Consider the following 25,974-nt stretch of genomic DNA (forward strand, 5'->3'; position numbering starts at 1 on the left):
CAATTTGATTTTGTATTTATAACCCTGTATTCACCTGACCAAAAGTCTTGTTCCTCCTGCCATCGACTAACATTAACCTATCCATTTCCCCATTAAGGAATCTGACATTCCATGCCCTGATCTGTAGAACACCAGTTTTGTTTCTCCTGATAATAACGTCCTCCTGGGGGGTTACATTATTGAATTTTATGACAGTGATTCGTCCTTGAGAGACATTGCAAAACATGCGAATCATGCAAATGTGACAGCTGTATCATTTTCGAACCAGTGTGTGAGGGAAGATACACACTATCAGTGGGATTCCTTAAGAAAATCAAGGTAATGCAGACCCATAAGTTACTAGATTATTGACCAATGGACTCTAAATCAGCCTTCTGTCCACATTTTCAGATATATGAAGGGCAATGGGACCACAATAACTAGTCTCATGTCCTAACAACAATATGAAAAGGATATATTTCTACCCACTAAATAAAGGAAGTGTGGAGTCACAGACAAGCACATTGAAAGAAGACTGCTAGATATTATTAGTTATGAGACTAAATCCTTCATCAGACATAGATAAAACAAGGGGACACACATTCAAACCTGCACAACTCTCGCACATGTCCAGTGCCATCTCTGTGCACTCGGGTCCAACTGCAACTGCATCTTAGGTTAGCAGTGATCTTTGCTAGGGTGGATATTGGCAATATGAAAGAGAGAGATTCAGAGTCTTTATTAGTCATTGAGCATTATTACATGCCATGGACTTCATCAGTTCACTTAACCTATTATTTTATAAAATACATTTTTACATATTTAAGTTGATATTGGGCATTTCTAAAAATTCCTCTAATGAATAGAATGGGTTAGTTAACAAGAAGTTGTGTAACTTTTCATTTACTGTGATTGGCGTGCTTGAGGCATGTTTAGACAATTTGTTATATATTTTTATTGCCATGTAATTATGACTCTTAGCTTTTGTTAATCTATTGTTTGGAAGGAGCAGAGAAGTACAGATTCTTGTATTCTTGTCATGCCTTTGATTCGTTACACCCAAATTTGGTAGTTCAGCTAGTATATAGTTAACACTATCAAGAACATATAGATTAATAACTGTTAATATTCTATTTTTAATGAACAGTAGTTTACAATGTGTCCTGTTATCTACCTTTCCCATTACTCAGATTGCTTTCTTCTGGATCAATAGAATTTCACTTATTACTTTATGAATACTTTAAAGCAGATTTAAAATGAATAAAAAAAAGTTCACTGTCCACACATATTCAAATGTCACAAACACCACATCTGCCTCTTCAGCAGATATATAACTCTTGACATCTTGACCACTATTTGTTCAGCATGAGAGTTCCATGTTAATAAGTCAAATATGATACCTAAAAATTTTGCATTTTGCTTTTCTACTTGGACAATCTTTGATAGACAACCACATATTCTGGATCTCTTTCTCATTTAATAGTAGACCATTCACATTAAACCATGATACTGCATTTTCTTTTGCCACATTCATACTACTAACAAGTTTATCAAATACACGGTTTATTGACAGAAAAGTTGTTTCTTCTGCATACATATTTGTCTTTATGTCTATATTTCCCGGTAAGTCATTTATATGTACTAGGAATAGAAGTGGTCCTAATTTTGATCTCTTTTGCACTCAGTGTTGAGCCTCAAGCGTGTTAGACAGATGACTTCCTTTTATTAATTATTATTATTCCTTTTATTAAGGTATATTTGATGAGTTTTAAATTTTTGTCACATATTCCATTGTACTCATGTTTAGAGAGCAAGACAGAGTCGTCAACATAGTCAAAGGCCACAGATCACATAAGCTTACCTTTATGTAAGCATGGTCCTCAAATGCTGCTAAAATGTCTCTCACTAAGAGTTCTGTGGCATTTATAGTTGACTTTCTTTTCTTTTCTGTAACCAAACTGTGATGTACTTAACTTATCATTAAGTTCTAGGTACTGATACATCTGTTGATATATTATGTCTTCAAAGATTGTGACTAGTACTGGAATTAGTGAAACTGGCCTGTATTTTGCTGTATCAGATTTGTACCCTTCTGAAAGACTGGACTCACCATGGATAGTTTGAAATGATCAGGAAAAGCCCCTTCTATGAGACACAAGTTCATAGAATGTATTACTGGTGCTGCAATGTAATGTATTATTTCTTTCAGTAGATTGTTTACTGTATTAAAAATATCTTTACTGTATGACTTTTTCATATCTTTGACAATTTTAAGAACTTTCTCTTGACATACCTCTTTGAAGTGTTTCAATCAAGGTCCAGTCTGTGTATGATGTAGGTTTGTGCTGTTAAGATAATCTATACATATTATATTGGGTTTACTGATCAACTTTTTGATCTCATCAGAACAGCTTACAAAATATTTGTTGAACATATCTGCTGCTATTGGAACTGTCTTATCATAATTTCTGATTTCACCTTTAAAACTATTAATTACTGACCAGACTGTTTTTCACTAGCTTGTACTATTTTTTTTAGATTAGTGTTTAGCCAATTGTAGCTCTTTCTTATACAGTTTCTTAGTGGTTATTTTGAGGTCCTTAATTTCATTAGAATTATTTACTTTGCCAAGTTGTTTTAACAGCAGTACCTTATTTTTTAAATTCTTCAGCTCTTTGGTTACCACAATTTACCCTTCTTGTTTTATGATATTTCTTTGGAACAAGATGAGCTTTTAACATATCTATTAAGTAGTTGTGAAATATTTCATAAACTGTTTGGACATTGGAATCTCATCTTTGAAATAATTTACCCCAGTTAGTTATGCTCCGCTTGTGTGTTAGTTTTCTGAAATTGGTTTTTGTTAGTATTAAGGTATTCGATTTTGGTAACTTTTGTACAGCGTTGTTCCAATCCCCTTTTATAAAATGTCTTAACCCTACTGTTAACATCGAGTGGTTGGAAAAATCAAATTCCTTTATGCTGGTGAAGTACATGTCACAAACTCAGTTGACAAAAGCATTATCTAAGCATGCTTTTAGTCTTGTTGGTTCTGAATTTATATGATGGAAGTTGTGTTCCCTTAGCATATTCAGTAACCTATTTACACTGGGTTTGTTACATGTTACATCTGAGCTTGACTTAAAGTCTCCCCCAATTGTAGTTACATATTGTTTCCACTTTGCTATGTAACAGAGTACACTGTCTAAATTATCTAAAAATGTTTTTCGTCTGAGCTAGGAGAATGGTAAATACATACTAAGATACGTTTCATTACATCATGCATGATTCCAGTAATTTCAAAGTGTTTCTCTACACATGGGCCACTAAGATCAAGTGCCCTTAACCCTGTTTCATTTGAAACATAGAAAACAGTATCACCATCATGGTACTGAGATCTGCAAAAACTGTTTCCATGTTTATAAAATCTTCTGGTACATTTTATTTGTCATGGTTTAAGCCAATGTTCAGATAAACATAGAAAAAAATACTTTTTTGTGGCAATGACTCCTCCACTATTTCAACTTTACTTTCAAGACCCTGAATGTTTAAAAATAAGATGTTACTGTGACTTAACAGTGAGTTAGCAGCCTGATTTTTCACATTTTTATGTTCTTCCTGGCTTGAAACCATAAAAAATTATCATTGAGTGACACAGATGTATTTTCCCTTTGGCTCCTCTTTAAGCTCTTCTGTACTGCTGCTCCAGGTATTGTTGGTTCTGCTACTGCTACTGTTGTTGTTGTTGATGTTGCTGCTGCTGCTGCTGCTGCTGCTGCTTCTGATAATGATGATGATGACTGTGCTGCTGCTGTTTCACTTATTTCTGGTGTTTGCTCTTCTACAACCATTGTGCTTTTCTGTGAGCTGATTGCATTTGGGTTGTTCACTTGCATTGACAAAACCTCATGTTTGTCTTCAAGAGGTGTAGCTTCACTGACAGCAGATTTCTCATTTGAGTCTCCAGGTAATCCACTCTTCTTGTCCATGAGAGGTATGACTCCTACATCATCACACTGCACATTTGAGATTTTATTTACTACATCTAAAATTTTTGTTACTATAAAGTTGTTTCCAAGTATATTTAGATGAAAACTGTGTGCTGTGTGGAATCTTTTCCCCAAATTGTTAATGTGCACAAATGTTACATTTTCAAACTGCCTGCAAATATTTTTCATCTTTCAATTTCTTTGTTTGTAAACGGGGCCATTCTCTTAAGTTGTAACAACGTGAAACTGCAAAAACAATAACGTTTGTTCCTCTCAGCTCACACGATTTTCTTTTTAACAAGATTTAGGGATCCTTTTTTCCATTCCTTGTGACATTGTTTGATCCTGCCAGGAAGATGGAAAAGTACTTTCTGCTCAATGAGGAAATTTTTTCCTGACACATTGATGTAGCAGCACTGTATTTTGCTCTTGGCTTTATTATGCAATTAAAATTCTGTCTGCTTGTCCACCAAAATTCAGTGGCTATACTTTGCCCTTGGCTGTCTGCATACAGTTCAATTTTACATGTATTTTCTGCTCAGAGCTTACCGATTTTCTGCCTACCTTTGCTTTGTGCAATGCCTTATTTGGCACTATTTATTTTCTCTTTTTTGTTAACATAAGTCAATAATGTCTCAGGTGAATAGCTTATCCGTGGCAAATTTTTTGAGAGCATTTTCGCCTATGATCTTTTAATTAAGTGCGGCTGAAATATTCCATGTTCTACCTCATTCATGAAGTCACTTTGTTTTCCACATGGTACACTCGAACTGTTAACAACATTATCACAATCCATAGTAGAAAGAGCTTGAAAGTGATTTTCATGCACTACATTTCTGTTTGCTTCACAGTGTCATATACCCTGCATTATCTGTATGCATCTTTTGAACTTTACTTCCATTCAACTCTCCGAGAAAACTGAACTTTCGTGCCTCTATTTTGTTGTGTTCAGTACACTTTTTTCTTCTGTAAGTTTCTTGAAATCCATCATCAATGAACTGATGTTAAATTGTACACTAGACATGTGTTCTTTGTGCTTTGTTATTTCATTCTTACAGCTTTCATAGTTTTTCTTTTTGACTACATAATTGACATTATTTCATGGAGCCACACATTGAATTTTTACACTAACCGCCATATGAGGCAATATAACTGAAAATTGGAAATTTATGACTATTCCTTCATTGAAACAGCAGTTAGGATAGGCACCTGTTATGTATAATGCAAGCCCACTTCATAATCACCTCACTACAGTTCCATCAACTTTGTGTAATCTACCTAATATTTTGTGTGTCTATTTCAATGCATAAATAGACTGAAGAAAATCTGAATTTGAGAATTATTTGCATTGTCTGTGTCTCACAGTTTAAATAAAATATACAAGGACTCTGTATACTTGTCATATATGTTTATTTTTTTCTCCATCAGGTGAAGATGCTAATTCACTACTGATACAGTGGTTCTGGGAGGTTATGGAAGAATTCACGAATCAAGAACGCTCTCTTTTCTTACGTTTTGTTTGGGGTAGGACGAGGCTTCCTCGAACGATTGCTGATTTCAGAGGACGAGATTTTGTGCTACAGGTCTGTGTTTACACATTTGGCTACAGATCTGGATATTTCTGTTGTCTCAGTTATATTGTTTTACATTCCATATGTCTGTTTGTTTCAGGTTCTGGATAAATATAATCCACCAGACCATTTTCTGCCAGAAAGCTACACCTGTTTCTTTCTGTTGAAAATGCCTCGATACTCATGTAAGGTATGTTGTTTTGTCAGATCAGTACTGCTTTCCTTACTTAATTTCTCTTATATTTCATTGCCTCATGACGCTATCTACCACTGCCACTTAATATTACACCACATTGTGGGTTAGGCATGGCATTTAATGTTTTGTTTAAGTGACAACCTAGAGTCATCAAGTAATTGAAAAACTGTTTTTTTTTTTTTTTACCATCAGCTGTTTATTTTAAAACTGGTTTTGGTCATAGACCATCTACACACGACATCTTTCAACATTGAAAATGAAAACATGTTATATACCCAAAAATAATATAACCTAAACTATAGTGTTGATGTGATGTACATATAAATACTTACAAGGTGAAACCAGATAGATAAAATCATATTTCATGTTCCTTTTAGACTGATACAGCCTCAAACCTGCCATAGTATGAATCCACAATCAGTAGTCAAATACAGCACTTACAGTAGTAACAAACATTAAAGGGACAAAAAATCATGAAAAAAGGAAGATTCAGTTTAACGACCCATCGACATTGAGGTTATTAGAGATGGAGCACAAGTTGGGATTGTCTCGAGGATGGGGAAGGAAATCGGCCATGCCTTTTCAAAGAAACCATCCTGGCATTTGCTTGGAGCAATTTAGGAAAATCATGAAAAACCTAAATCTAGATGGCTAGAAGCGGGTTTTTTTGAACCATTGGCCTCCCAATTGTGAGTCAGTGTGCTAACCACTGCAGCATATAACTGGGTTAAAAAAAATAAAAATGAAAAAGAGGAGGAGGAGGAGGAACATACACACATGAAACAAGCAAAGACAATCTTCTATAGCATACCATCACAGATGCTAATGCCTGCGATACGAGGGCAATCCCAAAAGTAAGGTCTCCTATTTTTTATAAGTACAGGACTCTGTTTGTGTGGTAGTTGGTCACACTGTTATGAAGAATGCTTCATGCACTATGTGTAAACATGCGCACGCTACGCTGAGATGCTTAGTCTTGGCTTGGCAGCCATTGATAATGGAGCTCCCGTTGGATGTTACCGCCAAGTGTGAATTGTGAGCAGTTATTCCGTTTCTGAACACAAAGGGCACTGCACTGATTGAAATCCATCGCCAACTAATGGAAGTGTATGGTGACTCATGCATGGATGTCAAAAATGTTCGTAAGTGGTGTAGAGAGTTTGCAGCTGGTTGGACTGAAATCCACGGTGAAAAAAGGAGTGGGAGACCATCAGTTTCTGAGGAGACAGTGTTGAAGGTTGAGCAAAGCATGCATGAAGATGAGCTGATCACCCTGGATGATCTCTGCGTGTTGGTTCCTGAGATTTCGCGAAGTACCGCTCACAGAATTTTATTGGAAACATTGAAATACCGGAAAATGTGAGCAAGATGGGTGCCACGCATGCTGACTGAGGACCACGTGCGGCAACGAGTTGATGCTTCCCACACATTTCTTCACTGCCTTACAGCTGAACAGGACAACTTTCTGACTCAGTTGGCACGGGTGACGAAACCTGGGCATACTACTTTACACCTGAGACCAAGCAACAATAACGCAAGTGGCGACATCCTTCTTTGCCAAAGCAGAAATTCCAACAAGCACAGTCTGCCGGTAAAGTCATGACAACAGTTTTTTTGGGATCTGAAAGGGGTATTGTTGGTCGACTTGGCACCCAATGACTATCACCTGTTCCCTAAATTAAAAGAACATTTGGCCGAAAGCAATTCAGCTCCAGCAACGAGGTGAAAGGAGAGGTTCATAACTTTCTGAACAGCATGGCAGCAAGCTGGTATGACATGGGCATATGAATACTGCCACAGCGTCTACAAAAATGCATCAACAGAAATGGTGATTATGTCGAAACATAGCTAAATGTTCAAGCTGTAAACTGATGTAAATCATTGTAGAAATAAACAGGTCTATGTGCTTATAAAAAAATAGGAGACCTAACTTTTGGGATTACCCTCGTACATCTGCAGGCAGTAATAGTGTAACTTTTTAACAGAGAACTTTGTATCAAATGCAAAGGGCTAAGTAGAATATTTCTACGGACCATGTTTGGTAAGATAACTAGAGAACTAGTGATAATAAAAAGTTATCAGTGCTGACATTACTACATAACAATAAAATGTAAAACCAAACAATGGAAACTCCAGGTAGGAATATCAACAATGTAGGAAAAGATATACTGCAACTTACTGTAAAAAAGTCGTATATATATATATATATATATATATATATATATATATATATATATATATATATATATATATAAAAAGAAAGATGATGAGACTTACCAAACAAAAGCGCTGGCAGGTCGATAGACACACAAACAAACACAAATATACACACAAAATTCAAGCTTTCGCAACAAACTGTTGCCTCATCAGGAAAGAGGGAAGGAGAGGGAAAGACGAAAGGATGTGGGTTTTAAGGGAGAGGGTAAGGAGTCATTCCAATCCCGGGAGCGGAAAGACTTACCTTAGGGGGAAAAAAGGACAGGTATACACTCGCACACACACACATATCCATCCACACATACAGGCACAAGCAGACATATATATATATATATATATATATACTGATGAAGGCTGCTGTGGCTGAAAGCGCACGTTTTTAATTGTGCCTGTCTGCAACATGATGTGTCTTCTTTATGGTAAGTAGCACTCTATGTTTTCCTGTATTGTTGAAAATGAAAAACCATTGTAATAGTGGAAGTGAATAATCCTACAAGTATCACTTTACATACATCATATTCAGCATGCAAAATGATTAATACTGAAGTAACAGTGAACCGCACAATGTGAATACATTGTATTCTAGGTAGTGATTGAGCCTTTATAAAAAACTCTATAAACAAAGTCATGTTATACAGGCATTAAATAAAAATCCACATAGTTTCTTATATGCCAGTACAGCATGATTAAAATAACTAAGATGATTTAGTCCGTGGTTCTGTGTAATATGTGATTGACATTTGAAGGTACTCAGACCAGACCAGACCAGACAAGTCAAGGTATGTGTACATACAAAATTAAAGAAGACAGTAGGTGCAAAAATTCATAGGAGGTACTAACACATAATCAAAAAGTCACAGTCATGTTAACAGAAGATAATAGCATAGGAAAGCATATCAGTTGATAAGGTAGGGATACAGTGTGAATATATATGTAGACCTCGGGCTACACACCATTCCTTACTGACAGTATAGGTGCACAATCATCAAGAAGTAGTCTGTTAAAAATTATCTGTATTTAAGATGTAAATCTAAAACTGCTTAAGACCTCAGTCTTACAAATCCAGTTGTATCTCAACCGGATTGCCTATAGTATCAAATAATGTCCAATCTAAATTTACGTAGCAGCTATAAAGTAGTAAACATCACTAATTATATAGGACATTAATAACTATTAGAACTACATGTAGAGTGAAAACTTGTGGTATAAGTTACTTGAATACTAGTGACTATACAAATTTTACTATATAAGAACTACACACACAGTAATGGTCTACAAAAAGTAATAATCGTGGAGAAATAAGTAACATAACTTCTTATGTCCATAATCCTGAGCATTGTCTTGTATCACATATTGTTAAAAAACTTACAATCTTAAACATAAGTCTACAGAAGTGGGCAAAAGTTACATATGATCCTGGAGATATATTCAGAGAAAAGTAGTAATTATAAATCTCAGAGGACAAGAGCACATAAACATGACAAGAATTACACTGGATGAAAAATGACAATTTGTACACAATCAAAGATGCAAGATCAAACAGAGAAGTTCTACTAAATATAAATTATTAAGATAAATATGTAGACAGTGGGAAGCAGTTGTATCATTTGTTCAGTAAAAAAAATTATACTTGGAGGTCATGCATTTGTAAGTCTGTAAAAATCATTAAAATCATGTATAAAATAAAAGCATATGTGTACCTCACTGGATGTGTTCACATTGTTAAAATACAGGAGGCTTAAGTAGCATATCAGTACAACACTATGATAATTGAGTTTCAGGCTATCATTTAAAAATAAGAGTTGGGGAGGGACGGGGGGAGCCAGGGTTGGGGTTTCTGAAATTGGTAAGTAATTATAAAATATCAGTAAAGTTTTCCAGGAAATTCTTGTATTTTAAAAATCTTTTTGTTCATGTAGTATATTATGTGAATATTGTTTAAAATTGCAAAAAAATTCCAGTTTCTTCAAGCATATTCATCCCTATACTGTTATTAGTTCTATGTAACAACATCATGTTATCCCCAGTGTTACCTACACACACACACACACACACACACACACACACACACAATTTTTCACAAATTCCTGGAATTTCAGTGTAGGGTCTTTATCTATTCTAGAACTATTGTTGTCTCTAAAAAATTGTATCGTTTTTTTGGTGTAGTCGCTGATTTACATCACTACCACAGAACTGCTTTTATCAGCTTTAAGAAGAAGGGTATCATCAGTGCTTCATTTTTGTTTGTTCATTTATTTATTTTACACGAGTAGTTCCATAGGACCAAACTGAAGAGCAAATCTCCAAGGTCATGGAACATGTCAGTACATTAAATTACAACATACAAGTAATAACAGATAAAATAAAATGTTTATGAACTCAAAAAAATACAAGCCATAAGTCTGTGTAAACACAATCAACAATATAACACAGGAATTGGCTTAATTTTTCAAGGAACTCTTCGACACAATAGAAGGAGTGATCCATGAGGAAACTCTTCAGTTTCGATTTGAAAGCATTTGGATTGCTGCTAAGATTTTTGAATTCTTGTCATAGCTTATCAAAAATGGATGCCAGAGCAGTATACTGCACACCTGTCTACTCAAGAGTCAAGGAAGTCCGATCCAAATGCAGATTGGATTTCTGCCTAATATTAACTGAGTGAATGCTGCTAATTCTTGGGAATAAGCTGATATCGTTGACAAGAAATGACAGTAAAGAATATATATATTGAGAGGCTAGTGTCAGAATACCCAGACTAATGAACAGGAGTCGACAAGAGGTTCAGTAACACACCTCTTATTGCCCGAACTGCCCATTTCTGAGCCAAAAGTATCCTTTGAGAATGAGAAGAGTTACTCCAAAATATAATACCATACATCATAAATGAGGGAAAATAAGCAAAGTAGACTACTTTTTGTGTTGAACTGTCATTTATTTCAGATACCGTTTCATTAGTAAAAATGGCAGCATTATGTCTTTGGACAAGATACTGAACATTAGGCTTTGTGTGACAGTTTACTATCTATCTGAACACCTAGAAATTTGAATTGTTCAGTTTCAATAATCATCTGCCCATTCTGTGAAATTAAAACATTGTGTTTTGTTGATTTTTGTGTTAGAAACTGTAAAAACTGAGTCTTACTGTGATTTAGCATTAGTTATTTTCTACAGGCCATGGACTTAAGTCGTGAAATGCACTATTTGAAACAGTGTCATTGTTGCACTCAACATCAGAATCACCTGTTACACTAGATGGCATATCATTTATGTAAATAAGGAACAGGAGTGGTCCCAGCACTGAACCCTGGGGCACCCCCTCATTTGACACTGTGCCCCACTCAGACTCCACATCATAGTCATTCTCAACGCTGTGGGTAACGACTTTTCCGCTGTCTGTTGTTAAAGTAAGAGGTGAACCAATTGTGAGCCACTCCATCACATCCATGAAAGTCCTTAGTCTTCAGTGATTTAATTATTGACTCAATCTCTCCCCTTGTCAGTATCACAGAGGAGTATTTCAGGCATCATAGGCATTTTTCAAGAGATTTATATGATTCCCTGTATAAACTAAGGTTTTATTTGATTCACCAGCCATGCTCAGAGAGTGATTGTTAAATAGTGTACATATATCTGACTTGCCAGTAACAGAAATATTTTTACTATGAACTGACTTTATATCATTGACCTTGTGCTGCCGACCATACACCTCCTTCACGACTGATCATATGGTTTTAATTTTATCCTGTGATTTAGCTATTTTATTTGCGTACCACATACTCTTTGCCTTCCAAATAACATTTTTAAGCTTCTTACAATTCTGTTTGTAATGGGCTACTGTAGCTCGATTGTGATTACTTCTAACATTTTGATATAATTACCACTTTGTTCTATGCAATATCCTTATCCTACTAGTCAACCACCCAGGCTGCCTTTGCTGCTGGCACATTTTGATGGAAAGCAACCTTCAAAGAGCATGAGAAATGTGTTAAGGAAAGCATTATATTTGTTATCTATGTTATCAGCACTATAAACATCATGCCACTCTTGTTCCTTAACAAAGGTTTAAAAACTCTCTATTGCTGTTGGATTAGCTTTTCTACATAGTTTGTAATTATATTCAAGATTTGTTTGAGAACAAAAATCTTTAAAGTTAAAATTTGTGCATGTGGTCTGAAAGGCCATTCACCCTTTTAGTAACAGAATGCTGATCTATTAATGAAGAATGAATAAAAATATTGTCTATGGCTGTGCTACTTTTCTCCTGCACCGTGGTTGGAAAAAACACAATCTGCATCAGAGCATATGAATTTAGGAGATCTACCAACTTCCTTTCTCATGCACAAACACATACAAAATTAATATTGAAGTCATGACATATTACTAATTTTTGGTACTTCCTATAAAATGAACAAAAAACCCTCACTAGCTTTAGCAGAAATGCTCTGAAGTCAGAATTAGGGGACCTATAAACAACAACAATTGGAAGTTTAGTTTCACCAAATTCAACTGCCCCTGCATAACATTCAAATACCCGTTCAGTGCAGTGCCAAGATCCGTCTACGGACTCAAATGGAATACTGCTTTTTATGTACATGGCCACTCCCGCACTTCACAAAGAACTCGAAAAACAGCCAGCTAATCTCTATACTGGTAAAGGAAGCCTCTGAATTGTTTAACTGATTGTATTTGTGTTAGGTCATTATTACTAGATCCTTTACTGCTGTTTTGTGTATACTTGTCAAAAAAATGATCTACTGTATTTAGCATAGTATTTTTGTATGCTGTCGAACCTGTCAATTGGTCAATAGAACCATTTTTATGAGCTATCAAAACCTTAATGCATTTTCCATCTACATGGTGTTTTACATTAAATTTGAAACCTTTATTTAGGATATAAGTTTCCTCTGGTTCAAAAGTGATGTCTATAACATTTACCAGTTTCTAATTGAAATGGAAATTCACAGTGGTTTTATCACTTTTTAGAGGATTTTGTTTCATATTTAGTTTTTCAATTTTTCTGCTGTGTCTGTCGGCCACAATTTGTCTTTCTTCATTGACAATATGAAACAAGTAAAGTCCCAGTTTCAAAATGCTGCAGAAAGAGAACCACTGTTCAGAATGAAGTCAAATTTGAATAGCATATTATTGATACAGGGGAAAACGTCATGGAGAAAGGAAAATGATTTTCCAGTAGATAGCAGGCACAAGGCAGCAACATGGAACAATAATAATAATAATAATAATAATAGTAATTTAAGAAATTTCTTTATAGAACAAGCAGAAACTAGCAAAATACACAAAGCAATCACTCATATAAATACATCGGCTACACCACTACAATTTCATAACCACCTCTACAACCCTTTAGATCACATAACATCAACAGATACAAAGAAAGTAAATTGGAAAAAGAAAACACAACCTGGCAAGCACCCGTATCATCTAACACAGCCACACATCAATCAAGACGCATCCAACACATGGCTAAGAAAAGGCAATATATACAGTGAGACGGAAGGATTCATGATTGCAATACAGGATCAAACAATAAACACCAGATATTACAGCAAGCATATTATTAAAGATCCCAATACCACAACAGATAAATGCAGCCTTTGCAAACAACAAACAGAAACAGTAGATGACATCACAAGCGGATGTACAATACTAGCAAATACAGAATACCCCAGAAGACATGACAATGTAGCAAAAATAATACATCAACAGCTTGCCTTACAACATAAACTTATAAAACAACATGTTCCCACATACAAGTATGCACCACAAAATGTACTGGAGAATGATGAATACAAATTATACTGCAACAGAACCATTATAACAGATAAAACAACACCACATAACAAACCTGACATCATACTCACCAATAAAAAGAAGAAATTAACACAACTAATCGAAATATCCATACCCAGTACAACAAATATACAAAAGAAAACAGGAGAAAAAATTGAAAAATACATCCAACTGGCTGAGGAAGTCAAGGACATGTGGCATGAGGATAAAGTTGACATTGTACCAATTATACTATCAACTACAGGAGTCATTCCACGCAATATCCATCAGTACATCAATGCAATACAGCTACATCCAAACTTATATATACAACTACAGAAATCCGTAATTATTGATACATGTTCAATTACCCGAAAGTTCCTAAATGCAATGTAACATACCATACAGTTAAAAGGAAGTCATGCTTGATCAAGGTCCGCGTCACTTTCCATTTTTGACCAGACATAACGTCTGAGAAAAGAAAGAAATAATAATAACAATCACAATAACAAAAATTTTACCAATGGATGGCACTGTAAGCATCGGCATATGCATACCAAGAGACATGCAGCACATCACTGTTCTTCAGTTGGCACCTGGAGTGCCCAACATGACTATCTCCATGAAGGATTGTGCACTGCTGGTAACACTCTTTTTTTCAAGAATGATGACTGTGTGCCAGTAGGCCTGCAGAAGTTCTGGACACTACAGGGTATGAAATACAGCATTGGTCTGATGTCTGCTAAGGATCTGGAGAAAATGATTACAAAATTCAAAAAGACAGGTTGTTTTGAAATGCAGTGTGGCATAGGGAGGAAAGCAGTTGATCCAACCTCTGTCGAAGATGTGGCCGCACAACTGTGGGAAGGATCAAGCGGTGGTGTGCAAACATGCAGTGCTCGGGGAATTGCCCGAATGTTGGGCGTGCTGGCAAGCACAGTGCATTAAGTCGTATGAAACATCCTGCATTGCTACCTGTACAAAATCACCCATGTTCAAGAGTTTCTTCCAGCTGATCTCCCAGCAAGACAGACGTTCATTTTGGAATTTCTTGCTCACATGGATGTGGAGAATGAATGGCCATGGTACATTCTGTGGGTAGACAAAGCCCATTTCCATCTCCATGGACATGTCAATATGCAGAATTGCAGAATATGGGCAACAGAAAATACACATGCACCTCAACCGGTACCACTTCATTTTGCAAATGTGACTGTGCAGTGTGAGTTGATGCCATCATTTATCATAGATTCATATTTTTTCAAGTAGATGATTTCTGCAGATCCTGTTACTTGTACCATCACTGGTACAGGCTATGAGTGCCTTTTGTGTACCAATGTCATTCCAACCCTTCAACAGTGTGGGTAGAATCATTTTTATGCAAGACTGTGCTCCTCTGCACAATGCACGGCCAGTGAAGTGGCTACTGCAGAGGCATTTGGAAATGCTAGAATTATCAGCCATCATTTCCCTACAGCCTAGCCATCTAGATCACCTGATCTTAATCAGTGTGACTTCTGGCTGTGGGTTTATCTGAAAGATGTTGTGTTCAGCGTTCCAGCTATGAACAAAGCTGAATTGAAGGCATGTATTTTGTAACACTTTGTGAAAGACACTCAGATCTGTTGTAGAACATGCTCTTTCTCAATTTCAGCTTTTGGCAGAAAATTGTTGATATCGTATTGAACATCCTTGTGCCAATCTCGTGACAGTTAGAAACTGATGACATTTTGCTTTTTATGTGGTTTTTTGGCCCAAGGACAAGTAAAAACTGATGTCATTTTGCTTTTTATGCAGTTTTTGGCCACAGGACAATTGAAAACCAATTTTTCTTATCTGATGCAACATGACATTGCTGTGGTGGATGAGCTTACCTAACTAATATTTCCAGAGCAAACATTTGTCTTGCTGACAGCTCAGCAGAAAACAAGTACTGAATGTGTGTGATTTTGTATGAATGACAATTCAGGATGTTTGGTAGGATTTTATACACCATGGTCATAAGCATGTCCAACATTTGGGCAATTCCTTGTGTGTTTGCACACCATCAGTCTAACCCTCCTTGCAATCTTGTGGCCACATCCTTGACAGACGTTGGATTAACTGCTTTCCTCCCTCTGCCACATTGCATTTCAAAACAACCTGTCTTTTTCGAGTTTTGCAATCATTTTCTCCAGACCCCTAGCAAACATCAGACCAATGCCTTTTTTGATACCCTTGAGTGTGTTGAACTTGTGCAGGACTACTGGTGCAGTCACTGTTATTGTGTAGGAGCTTTACCAGCAGCACACGATCCTTAATGGAGACAGTCATGTTGGGTGTCTCTGACACAAAATAAAGAACAGCCGTGTGCCTTGCATCTGTTGATGTGCATATTCTGATGCTTGTAGTGCCATCTATTGTTCAAATTTTCATTAAATTTGGTTTGTTCCATGACATTTCCTCCTGTTTCAATACTATTCTTTTCAAATTTGGCATCATTCTGAATAGTGGTTCTCTTTCTGCAACATTTTAAATCTGGAACTTTAACTATGGACACCCTATATTTATGTGATGAGTTTCACTATTACTTCATTATTAATAATTTTGAGCCCTGAATGTGATGTATGTGTAGTTGTACTTGTTGGATTATTCAGTTCCACTATTACGATGGTTTTACATTTTCTTATTATGTAGTAATGTCAACACTAGTAACTTTCACTGTCAATAATTCTGTAGTTATCTTACTAAAGATGGTCAGTAGAGGTATTCTACTTAGCTCTTTACAATTGATAGAAGTTCCCTGCTAAAAAGTTATTCTATGATCACCAGTAGACATATCACGAACATTACTATCTGTGATAGTACACTAGTGACGGTTGTCTTTGTTTGTTTGATGTGTGAATGTTCCTCCATAATTTTTCATCCATTTGACATTAATCACTGTTGATATTGCTCTAAGTGCTGTATTGACTATTAATTGTGGATTTTTCACCTTGACAGCTTTGAGGTTGTATGAGCCTAAAATGAACATGAAATATGCTTTTACCTGATGTGTTTTCATGGTGTAAATACATATAAGTATTTTATACCCAAGTTCTTGTTAGATTATACTATTTTTGCATATGTTATATGTTTCCTGTTTCAGTGTTGATAGAGATCCTGTGAAGATGGTCCATGACCAAAAACCAGTAGACATGTAGGTTTTAAAATAAGTAGCTGGTGCTTAAAAATGCATTTTTTTTTTCAATTATGGAATGATTCATGAACTTCCATCCTCAACAGAATAAAGATGATATAGATATTTAACCCATAATGCCAATTAATTAGGGTAAAGAAGAATGTGTGTGTGTTTTTCTTGAACTTAGTAGAAAAAATAAATGAAGTAGTTCTGTTCCTTGGTTAGAAACTATTCTGGTTTTCTCCATTACTTTATGAGACTGCTCTAAAGACATTTCAGGAGCCCCATACTGTGAGGGCAGCCTTGTGAATCTGTCCATTCCTTACCATCTTGCAAACATCAGCAAGGGTGTAAGAGTGCACCGTAGAAGGTGACAGAAATGGTTGGAGTTTAATATCTCACTGTCAATGAGATCATTACAAGCTGAGCAGTATCTCAGTTGGAGAAGAATGAAACTATGGCCATTGCTAATGACAGAATCAGTCAGGAATTCACATGAAGTGATTTTGGAAAACAACATAAAACCTAGATTAGGGTGATTGGATAAGAATTTTAATGCTGCCTCAGCAACAGGAAACCTAAATGAGGATGGAAGACTTTACCTTGCTGCCTACAGTAACAGTCCACTATATTACTGACAGTGATACTTGCTCAATCTTTAAGAGCAAGTACCCAAAGATTTTGTTAGGATCTAATACTATGTAAACAAAGTGTGCTTTAGAGTTTAGGTTTCATTAGGAGGTTGTGGTGCAGGAAAAGTGAGAATTGAATTCACTTACGCTGGAGAAAATCCTCGACATTGTATACCTGAGATGATTTAAGAACTGGTAACTCTTTTCGATAATTTTCTTGGGACATTTATAGCTATATTTCTGTCAGTAACAGAAGCAGTAATAGTAGTCCTACTTTTGAGGGACATCAGGTTTCCTTTTTTTATCTGGCACTGTACTTTGACACAAGAACTCAAAATTTCAGTAACAACATAAACTTCATAATTCTAGTGAAATGACCATCATTAGTGAACATTTATAAGCCTTAACTGCATATCAGCAGAGTAAAAATTCTTCTGCACATGGAGTGTAATTGCCGTGATGTTTCGTCTGTACACAGAATAATTTTTTAAAACAGTGTTATGTTGGTTTGACCCTATGGGATGTGAAATTTATTCTTTCTTCTCCATCATAACCTGACACAGACCTTGATGTTATGGTTTGATCTCATTTCTTCCACATGAACGAGCACACACTTATTGTGAATCAACAGGTGCACACCCCTTCCATGCAGCTACAGAAACATGACATTTACCTATGTACAATGTGGCATGAAGTGTAGAGGAGGATTATTAGGCCTGTGCACTTTGCAATTTCATGGCCTATGTGCATCTGTATGAGTGCCCTATTGTGGATCATTGTATAAAACTGACATTGACCAACAAGAGGAAATACATTACTGTAAAATATGAAAACAAGGAGCACCCTTCAGAATTATAGGTCTCTGTCATAAGAACTTTCCCTAATTAAGTAAATGACGTGTGACCAAAGAGCTAGAAATTTATGTATGCTACAATAAAGCAGGGGACAAAAATCTGATTGAAAATCTTTACATTGAATTTACTTAGTCTTCCAGATGTTTTTACTTGTATATAATGATGATATGTATAAGTGCATAAAATTTTTCAAAAGTTGGTGAGAAACATCGAACACCATTAAAATAAATAACCCCTGGTGGTCCTGAAAAGCTGTGACAGCAAAAAGGGCTTCACTTCAAATTTAAATAGTCAAAGCCTCACAGACAAACAAAGGTTAAGAAAAGACGCAATGAGCATAAGGAGAGCCATGTGTAAAGCATTCAATAAATCTGAAAGTAAAATTTTATCTATCAAAGTGCCTCTTTTAAATTATCGCACAAATTACAAAATGGCTGGTATCAAAATAAGTGTTCCCAGAATAGAGAAGCAACTAAAATCGCTCAACTGAGGGAGGCCACTAGACCTGATGGGATACCAGTTTGATTCTACTCAGTGTATATGAAAGAAATTACCCTCTTTTAGTAGCAGTGTCTTTGGAGGAATGGAGTGTTCCTGATAATTGGAACAAAGTGCAGGTCATTTCTGTTTTCAAGAAGGTTCGTCAAACAGATGCACAAAACTATTGGGGTATATCTCTGACATTGGCCAGTCATAGAATTTTGGAACTTGTTTTATGCTCATGTATTATGACATTTCTTGAGGCCCAAAATCTCCTCTGTAGGAACAAACATGAGTTTTGAAAACAACGATCTTGTGAAACCCAGATCGCTCTGTTCATCCATGAGACCCAGAAAGCAGTAGATATGGGCACCCAGGTACATGCTATTTTCCTTGACTTTCAGAAGGCATTCAATACAGTTCCACAATGCCACCTAATGAACAAAATATGAGCGTATAGAATATCAGACCAACTCTGTGGTTGAATTGAAGAGTTCCTAGCAGACAGAACACAGTTGTCATTGTGAATTGAGTTAAGTCCTCAGATGTAAAAGTAACTTTGGGCATGCCCCAGTGGGTTGCTACAAGACAATTACTTTTCACAATATATATAAATGACCTGCTTGATAATGTCAGAAGTCCCATGAGGCTGTTTGCAGATGATACTCTTGTACACAGAGAAGTCGTGACAGTGGAAAAATTGTAGTGAAATTCAGAAAGACCTGCCAAGGATCGATGCTTGATGCAGGGAGTGGCAATTAAGCCTCAACATAAACAAATGTAATGTCTTGTGAATACATAGATAGAAATAGCCTTTATTGTATGATTACACAGTTGCAGAACAATCACTGGAATCAGTTACTTCCATACAATACCTAGGAGTATGTGTACATAGCGATTTGAAATGGAACGATGACATAAAATTAATTGCAAGTAAGACAAATGCCACACTGAGATTCATTGGAAGAATCCTCTGGAAATGCAGTCCATCAACAAAGGAATTAGCTTACAAAACATTTGTAAAACCAATAGTTGAATTTTGCTCATCAGCGTGGGATCCGGACAAGATAGTAATGATAGAGGAAATATAGAAGATCCAAAGAAGAGTGGCACATTTGGCTACAGGTTCATTTAGTAAGCACAAAAGCATCACACAGATGATCAGTAAACCCCAGTGCCAGACACAGCGAGAGAGGTGTTCTGCATCATGGTGCCGTTTATTGTTAAAATTCTGAGAGCAAATGTTCCTAGAAGAGTCAAAAAATATATTACTTCCTCCCATGTATATCTCACAAAAAGACCATTAAGATAAACTTAGAGAGATTCAGTCCCACATCCCTGTATAATTTCTGTCACATGAAGCAAAAATTGTTCGATAATTATGTAATGCATGTGTGTCTGTTTCAACAAGGAAAAGAAATAGCAGAACATAGAAGGAGACCTAAATGGAAATAAAATTTCGTCTTTAGCATTAAACACTTACATAAATATCAAGATTTCCAAAGTTTGTTCACATTTGGGATATATCTAACAACTGCTCTGAAATGAATATCAACATATATGGAAGACTCATATTGACACTAACGCAAATGCTACATTACATGACGAACTAAAACAGTCAGTTCTGAACCACTATTCAACTTCATTTTTTCATATTCACATAGGACTGTCTGAGGTGAAAGTTCCAAGTTCTTAACTATGAAAATAAATTTTGGGGATATACCATGCTTTACACAAAGAATATAACTCATGCAGTAATTGGCCTTATTTTGAATATATAATTGCAAGATGCTAAATCATTGTTTACTGTGGATATAATTAAGCAACTGACTGAAAGCTTCATCCATTGTGTTCACCTATCATGAAGTAATACTTCCTCTCCCATGTAATTTTCATGTGAACTAGAAAGATGTAGGTGTGAGACTGAGTCCTCAGATGAGCCACTTTGCTACTGGGTGTTTTTTAGGATTCTTCAAATTTGTCATGAATGGTTGGTATAACTGAAGACTATAAATGAGAGATAAAATTCGGAGTCATTTATTCTTATAAAAAAGATAGGAACTTTAGTGATACAGGGACAAGTTCTTTTACTGCTGTACTGTAACAATGATTACAAAGGTGAGTGATTACAAAATTACAAGTCTTTGTCGTAAATTATTCTATTCAATCAAATATTTCACTCTTGTAAGTACAGCTTGAAATAAAATACAAATACAATTACTTGTTTACACAGTCCTGAATTAAAAAAGCTGTGTGTTCAAACTAATACTACTCTGTCTTCAGATTTTTTTATTTTTTTATTTATTTATTTATTTTTATTTTTTTCACTGAAGCATGAAAGAAACTGGTGTAGGCAAATGTATTGATATACAGAGATGTGTAAACAGGCAAAAGACAATGCTGTGTTCGGCAGTGCCTATATAAGACAACAAGTGTCTGGTGTGGTTGTTAGATTGGTTACTGCTGCTACAATGACAGGTTATCAAGATTTAAGTGAGTTTGAACGTGGTGTTGTAGTCGGCACACGAGCGATGGAACACAGCATCACCGAGGTAGCGATGAAGTAGGGATTTTCTCTTATGAGCATTTCATGAGTGTGCCGTGAATACCAGGAATCCATTAAATAATCAAATCTCTGACATCGCTATTGCTGGAAAAAAATCCTGCAAGAACAGGACCAACCACAACTGAAGAGAATTGTTCAACATGACAGATGTGCAACCCTTCCACAAATTGCTGCAGATTTCAATGCAGGGCCATCTGCAAGTGTTAGCATGCGAATCATTCAATGTAAGACCATCAATATGGCCTTTTGGAATTGAAGGCCCACTTGTGTACCAATTCATTATGACAGTTCCCTCCACCACTTCTTCAGACATTAGTCGAGTCCATGCCACGTCTTGTTGCAGCACTTCTGCATGCTCATCGGTGTCCTACACGATATTAGGCAGGTGTACCAGTTTCTTCGGCCCTACAGTGTATATGGCATTTGCCATCTCCATAACTGGCCATGCACATTATTTACTATACGTTTTCCATTGAGCTAAAGCCAGGAGAAATGGGTGGAGTTCCATTACAATTAATCTCAATCCTGAACAAAACTCTCATTTATATATGTAGACATGTGTAGAAGTGTGTTACATTCTCTGGAAAATCCATGAGAAAAAATGACATAGAGTATAACATCATGTAAGTGTTGAGTTCATTATAAATCGAACATTTGTGTCAGTTGGACAAGGATGGTGAAAAAATTGGCTGTGGCATTAGCTAATAAACTATCTCAGAACTGCCCCAAAGTGATTTAGGTAGACAGCAGGAAACCTAAACTATGGCAGCCAGACACGGGCTTGACCCTGTCACTCCTCCTGAATATATACCTATTGTGTTAGCCATTGTTCCACATTGCTCTGTGAGTACTCATTAATCAATTTCGATTTCCAACATTTGGCAAGAGGTGGTTGTTAAGAAGTGTATGGTACTTGTAGTCTCTGTTCAGCTGAAAGACAGAAGTCCCAAGCAACTGGAAAAAACCACAGGTGACTCCTGTTTGTAAGAAGGGTAAAAAAAATGGACCTGCAAAATTACAGAGTAATATTGTTAACAATAGGTTTCTGCAGAATTCTTGCGTGTATTCTAAGTTCAAGTATAATCAATTTCCTTGAGAGTGAAAAGGTTCTATCTACAAATTAATGTAGATTTAGAAAGCATCACTTGTGCAAAACTCAGCTTGCCCTTTTCCTCTCACAATATCCTGCAAAACTTGGATAAAGGGCAACAGCCAGATTCCATGTTCCTGGGTTTCCAGAGAGTATTTGACACAGTAGCACACTGCAGACTGTTAAAGTTCTGAGTGTGCAGAATAGGTTCTCAAATGTGTATGAGGCTCAAAGACTTTTTAAGTAGCGTGAGCAGCAATCCGTGACTGCTTGTTGATATGTACAGGGCAGTGTCATCTTTAGGTTACCTTGGGAGGATGCAGGAGAACTTGGACAGACTTTTTAAGTAGTGCGAGCAGCAATCTGTGACTGCTTGCTGATATGTACTGGACAGTGTTATCTCTAGGTTACCTTGGGAGGATGCAGAGAACTTGGACAGAATTTCTGTTGTGTGTGATGAATGGGAGGTTGCTATAAATGTAGAGAAACAGAAATTAATGCAAATCAGTAGGAAAAACAATCCTATAATGTTTGAATATAGTGTTAGTGGTGTTCTGCTTGACAGTAATGTTGGTTAAATATCTAGGCATAGCATTGCAAAGCAACATGAAATTGAATGAGCCCATCAGGTCAATTGTAGAAAACACAAATGGTCAACTTCAGTTTACTGGGAAAATTTTAGGAAAGTGTAGCTCATTTATAGAGGAGAATGCATACAGAAAAACTGCTCAGCCCATTTTTGAGCACTGCTTGATGTTTGGATTCCTCACCAGGACAGATTAAAGGAAGATAATGAAGCAATTCAAAGTTGTGCTGCTAGATTTGTTACTGATAGTTTCAGTCTGCATGTGAGTATTACAAAAAACAAAATGGGAGTCCTTGTAGGGAAGAAGACATCCATTTACCAAAACACTATTGAGAAAATGTAGAGGAATAGCACTTGTTGCTGACTGCAGAAAAATCCTGCTACCACCAACATATGTCTCGCTTAGGACCATGAAGACAAGATAAGAGAAATCAGGATTCATGTGGAGGCATACGGTCAATCATTTCTCTCTTGCTTCTTTCGTAAATGGAACAGGAAATGGCATGATTGGCAGTAGTATAAAGTATCCTGCATTATGTGCTATATGATGGCTTGTGAAAACTGTATGTACACTACTGGCCATTAAAATTGCTACACCATGAGGATGACGTGCTACAGATGTGAAATTTAACTGACAGGAAGAAGATGCTGTGATATGCAAATGATTAGCTTTTCAGAGCATTCACACAAGGTTGGTGCTGGTGGTGACACTTACAGCGTGCTGACATGAGGAAAGTTTCCAACCGATTTCTCATACACAAACAGCATTTGCCCGGTGTTGCCTGGTGAAACATTGTTGTGATGCCTCGTGTAAGGAGGAGAAACGCATACCATCACGTTTCCGACTTTGATAAAGGTCAGATTTTAGCCTATCACGATTGCGGTTTATCGTATCGTGACATTGCTGCTCATGTTGGTCAAGATCCAATGACTGTTAGCAGAGTATGGAATCTGTGGATTCAGGAGGACAATACGGAACGCCGTGCTGGATCCCAACGGCCTCGTATCACTAGCAGTCGAGATGACAGGCAATTTATCTGCATGGCTGTAACGCATCGTGCAGCCACGTCTCGATCCCTGAGTTATTAGATGGGGACATTTGCAAGACAACAACCATCTGTACCAACAGTTCGACAACGTTTGCAGCAGCATGAACTGTCAGCTCGGAGACCATGGCTGCGGTTACCCTTGACGCTGCATCACAGACAGGAACGCCTGCGATGATGTACTCAATGATGAACGTGGGTGCACAAATGGCAAAACGTAATTTTTTCGGATGAATCCAGGTTCTGTTTACAGCATCATGATGGTCGCATCCATGTTTGGCAACATCGTGGTGAACGCACATTGGTAGTGTGTATTCGTCATCGCCATACTGGCGTATCGCCCGGCATGATGGTATGGGGTGCCATTGGTTACACGTCTCGGTCACCTCTTGTTCGCATTGACTGCACTTTGAACAGTGGACGTTACATTTCAGATGTGTTACAACCCGTGGCTCTATTCTTCATTCGATCCCTGCGAAACCCTACATTTCAGCAGGATAATGCATGACCGCATGTTGCAGATCCTGTATGGGCCTTTCTGGATACAGAAAATGTTCGACTGCTGCCCTGGCCAGCACATTCTTGAAATCTCTCATCAATTGAAAACGTCTGGTCAATGGTGGCCGAGCAACTGGCTCGTCACAATACGCCAGTCACTACTCTTGATGAACTGTGGTATCGTGTTGAAGCTGCATGGGCAGCTGTACCTGTACACGCCATCCAAGCTCTGTTTGACTCAATGCCCAGGTGTATCAAGGCCGTAATTACGGCCAGAGGTGGTTGTTCTGGGTACTGATTTCTCAGGATCTATGCACCCAAATTGCGTGAAAATGTAATCACATGTCAGTTCTAGTATAATATATTTGTCCAATGAATACCCGTTTATCATCTGCATTTCTTCGTGGTGTAGCAATTTTAATGGCCAGTAGTGTAGAAGCATACTGATGAGACAAAACATTTTGACTGCTGCCCACCGTGATGTTGAATGCCTCCTGGTGGTGCTGCAGGCATATGACTCAGTAAGGAAAGAATGTAAGTGGAAGAGAGATGAATGGGCAGTCATTATAGCGAAGATGCAGACGGCAAATGCAGAAATCCACTGATACAGTCAGTTTTGACAAAGGGGATAGTGTTGTGGCACAGCGGCTGGAAATGAGAATCTCTGAAACAGTGAAGCTGGGTCACCTGTTAGCTTACTAATGTCATGAGCCCTGATGGAGAGTTGTTGAAGGATGTGGAAATAATGAGTAGACAATATGGTATCAGACGACCATGTCTCGTCACAAAACATAGAGGTCGGAGGATCCCCCACTGTGTAACCCACACAGCAGTCTGTTGCAGATCTAACAACAGAATACAATGCTGGTGCAGGCATAAGTGTTTTGGAGCACCATTCAAAGGCCATTGTTGAACATGGAGCTCCACATCACTTGACCGCTATATGTTTCTGTGTTGATCCAATAACATTGTGAGTTATGATTGTAGTGGACACAGCATCTCTGAGTTCTTGCCGTGGATTGATAGAAGTGCGTCGCCTGTTGATTGAATCACATTTCTTGTTACACCACCTCGATAGTTGGGTCCTTATATGCAGTCATCGAAGAGACATGCATCGCACCATAAATGTAGGCCAGTGAAGGCACAATTATGCTGTGGGGTACATTGAGTTGGGCTTTCATGGAATCTTTGGTGGTAATCGAAAGGATCATGACATCAGTGAACTACATGAACGTTATTGTGGACCACCTGCATCACTTCATGCTTGGAGTTTCCCCCTACAGTGATGACATCTTCCAGCAGGATAACTGTCCATGT

The 25,974-nt window shown here is 37.1% G+C and overlaps 1 protein-coding gene across 1 annotated transcript in view; it reads left to right on the top strand.

The window, feature by feature from the left end:
- The window catches only part of LOC126248847 (E3 ubiquitin-protein ligase HERC2), an 851,297-nt gene that overhangs the window by 822,223 nt on the left and 3,100 nt on the right, over positions 1-25,974 (top strand). Inside the window, exons 82-83 of the mRNA XM_049950269.1 lie at positions 5,397-5,551; positions 5,640-5,729. Coding sequence (XP_049806226.1) covers positions 5,397-5,551; positions 5,640-5,729 — 245 coding nt within the window. The remainder of the gene's footprint in view (positions 1-5,396; positions 5,552-5,639; positions 5,730-25,974) is intronic.

Source organism: Schistocerca nitens, chromosome 3 (assembly GCF_023898315.1).
Source record: "Schistocerca nitens isolate TAMUIC-IGC-003100 chromosome 3, iqSchNite1.1, whole genome shotgun sequence".
NCBI lineage: Eukaryota > Metazoa > Arthropoda > Insecta > Orthoptera > Acrididae > Schistocerca > Schistocerca nitens.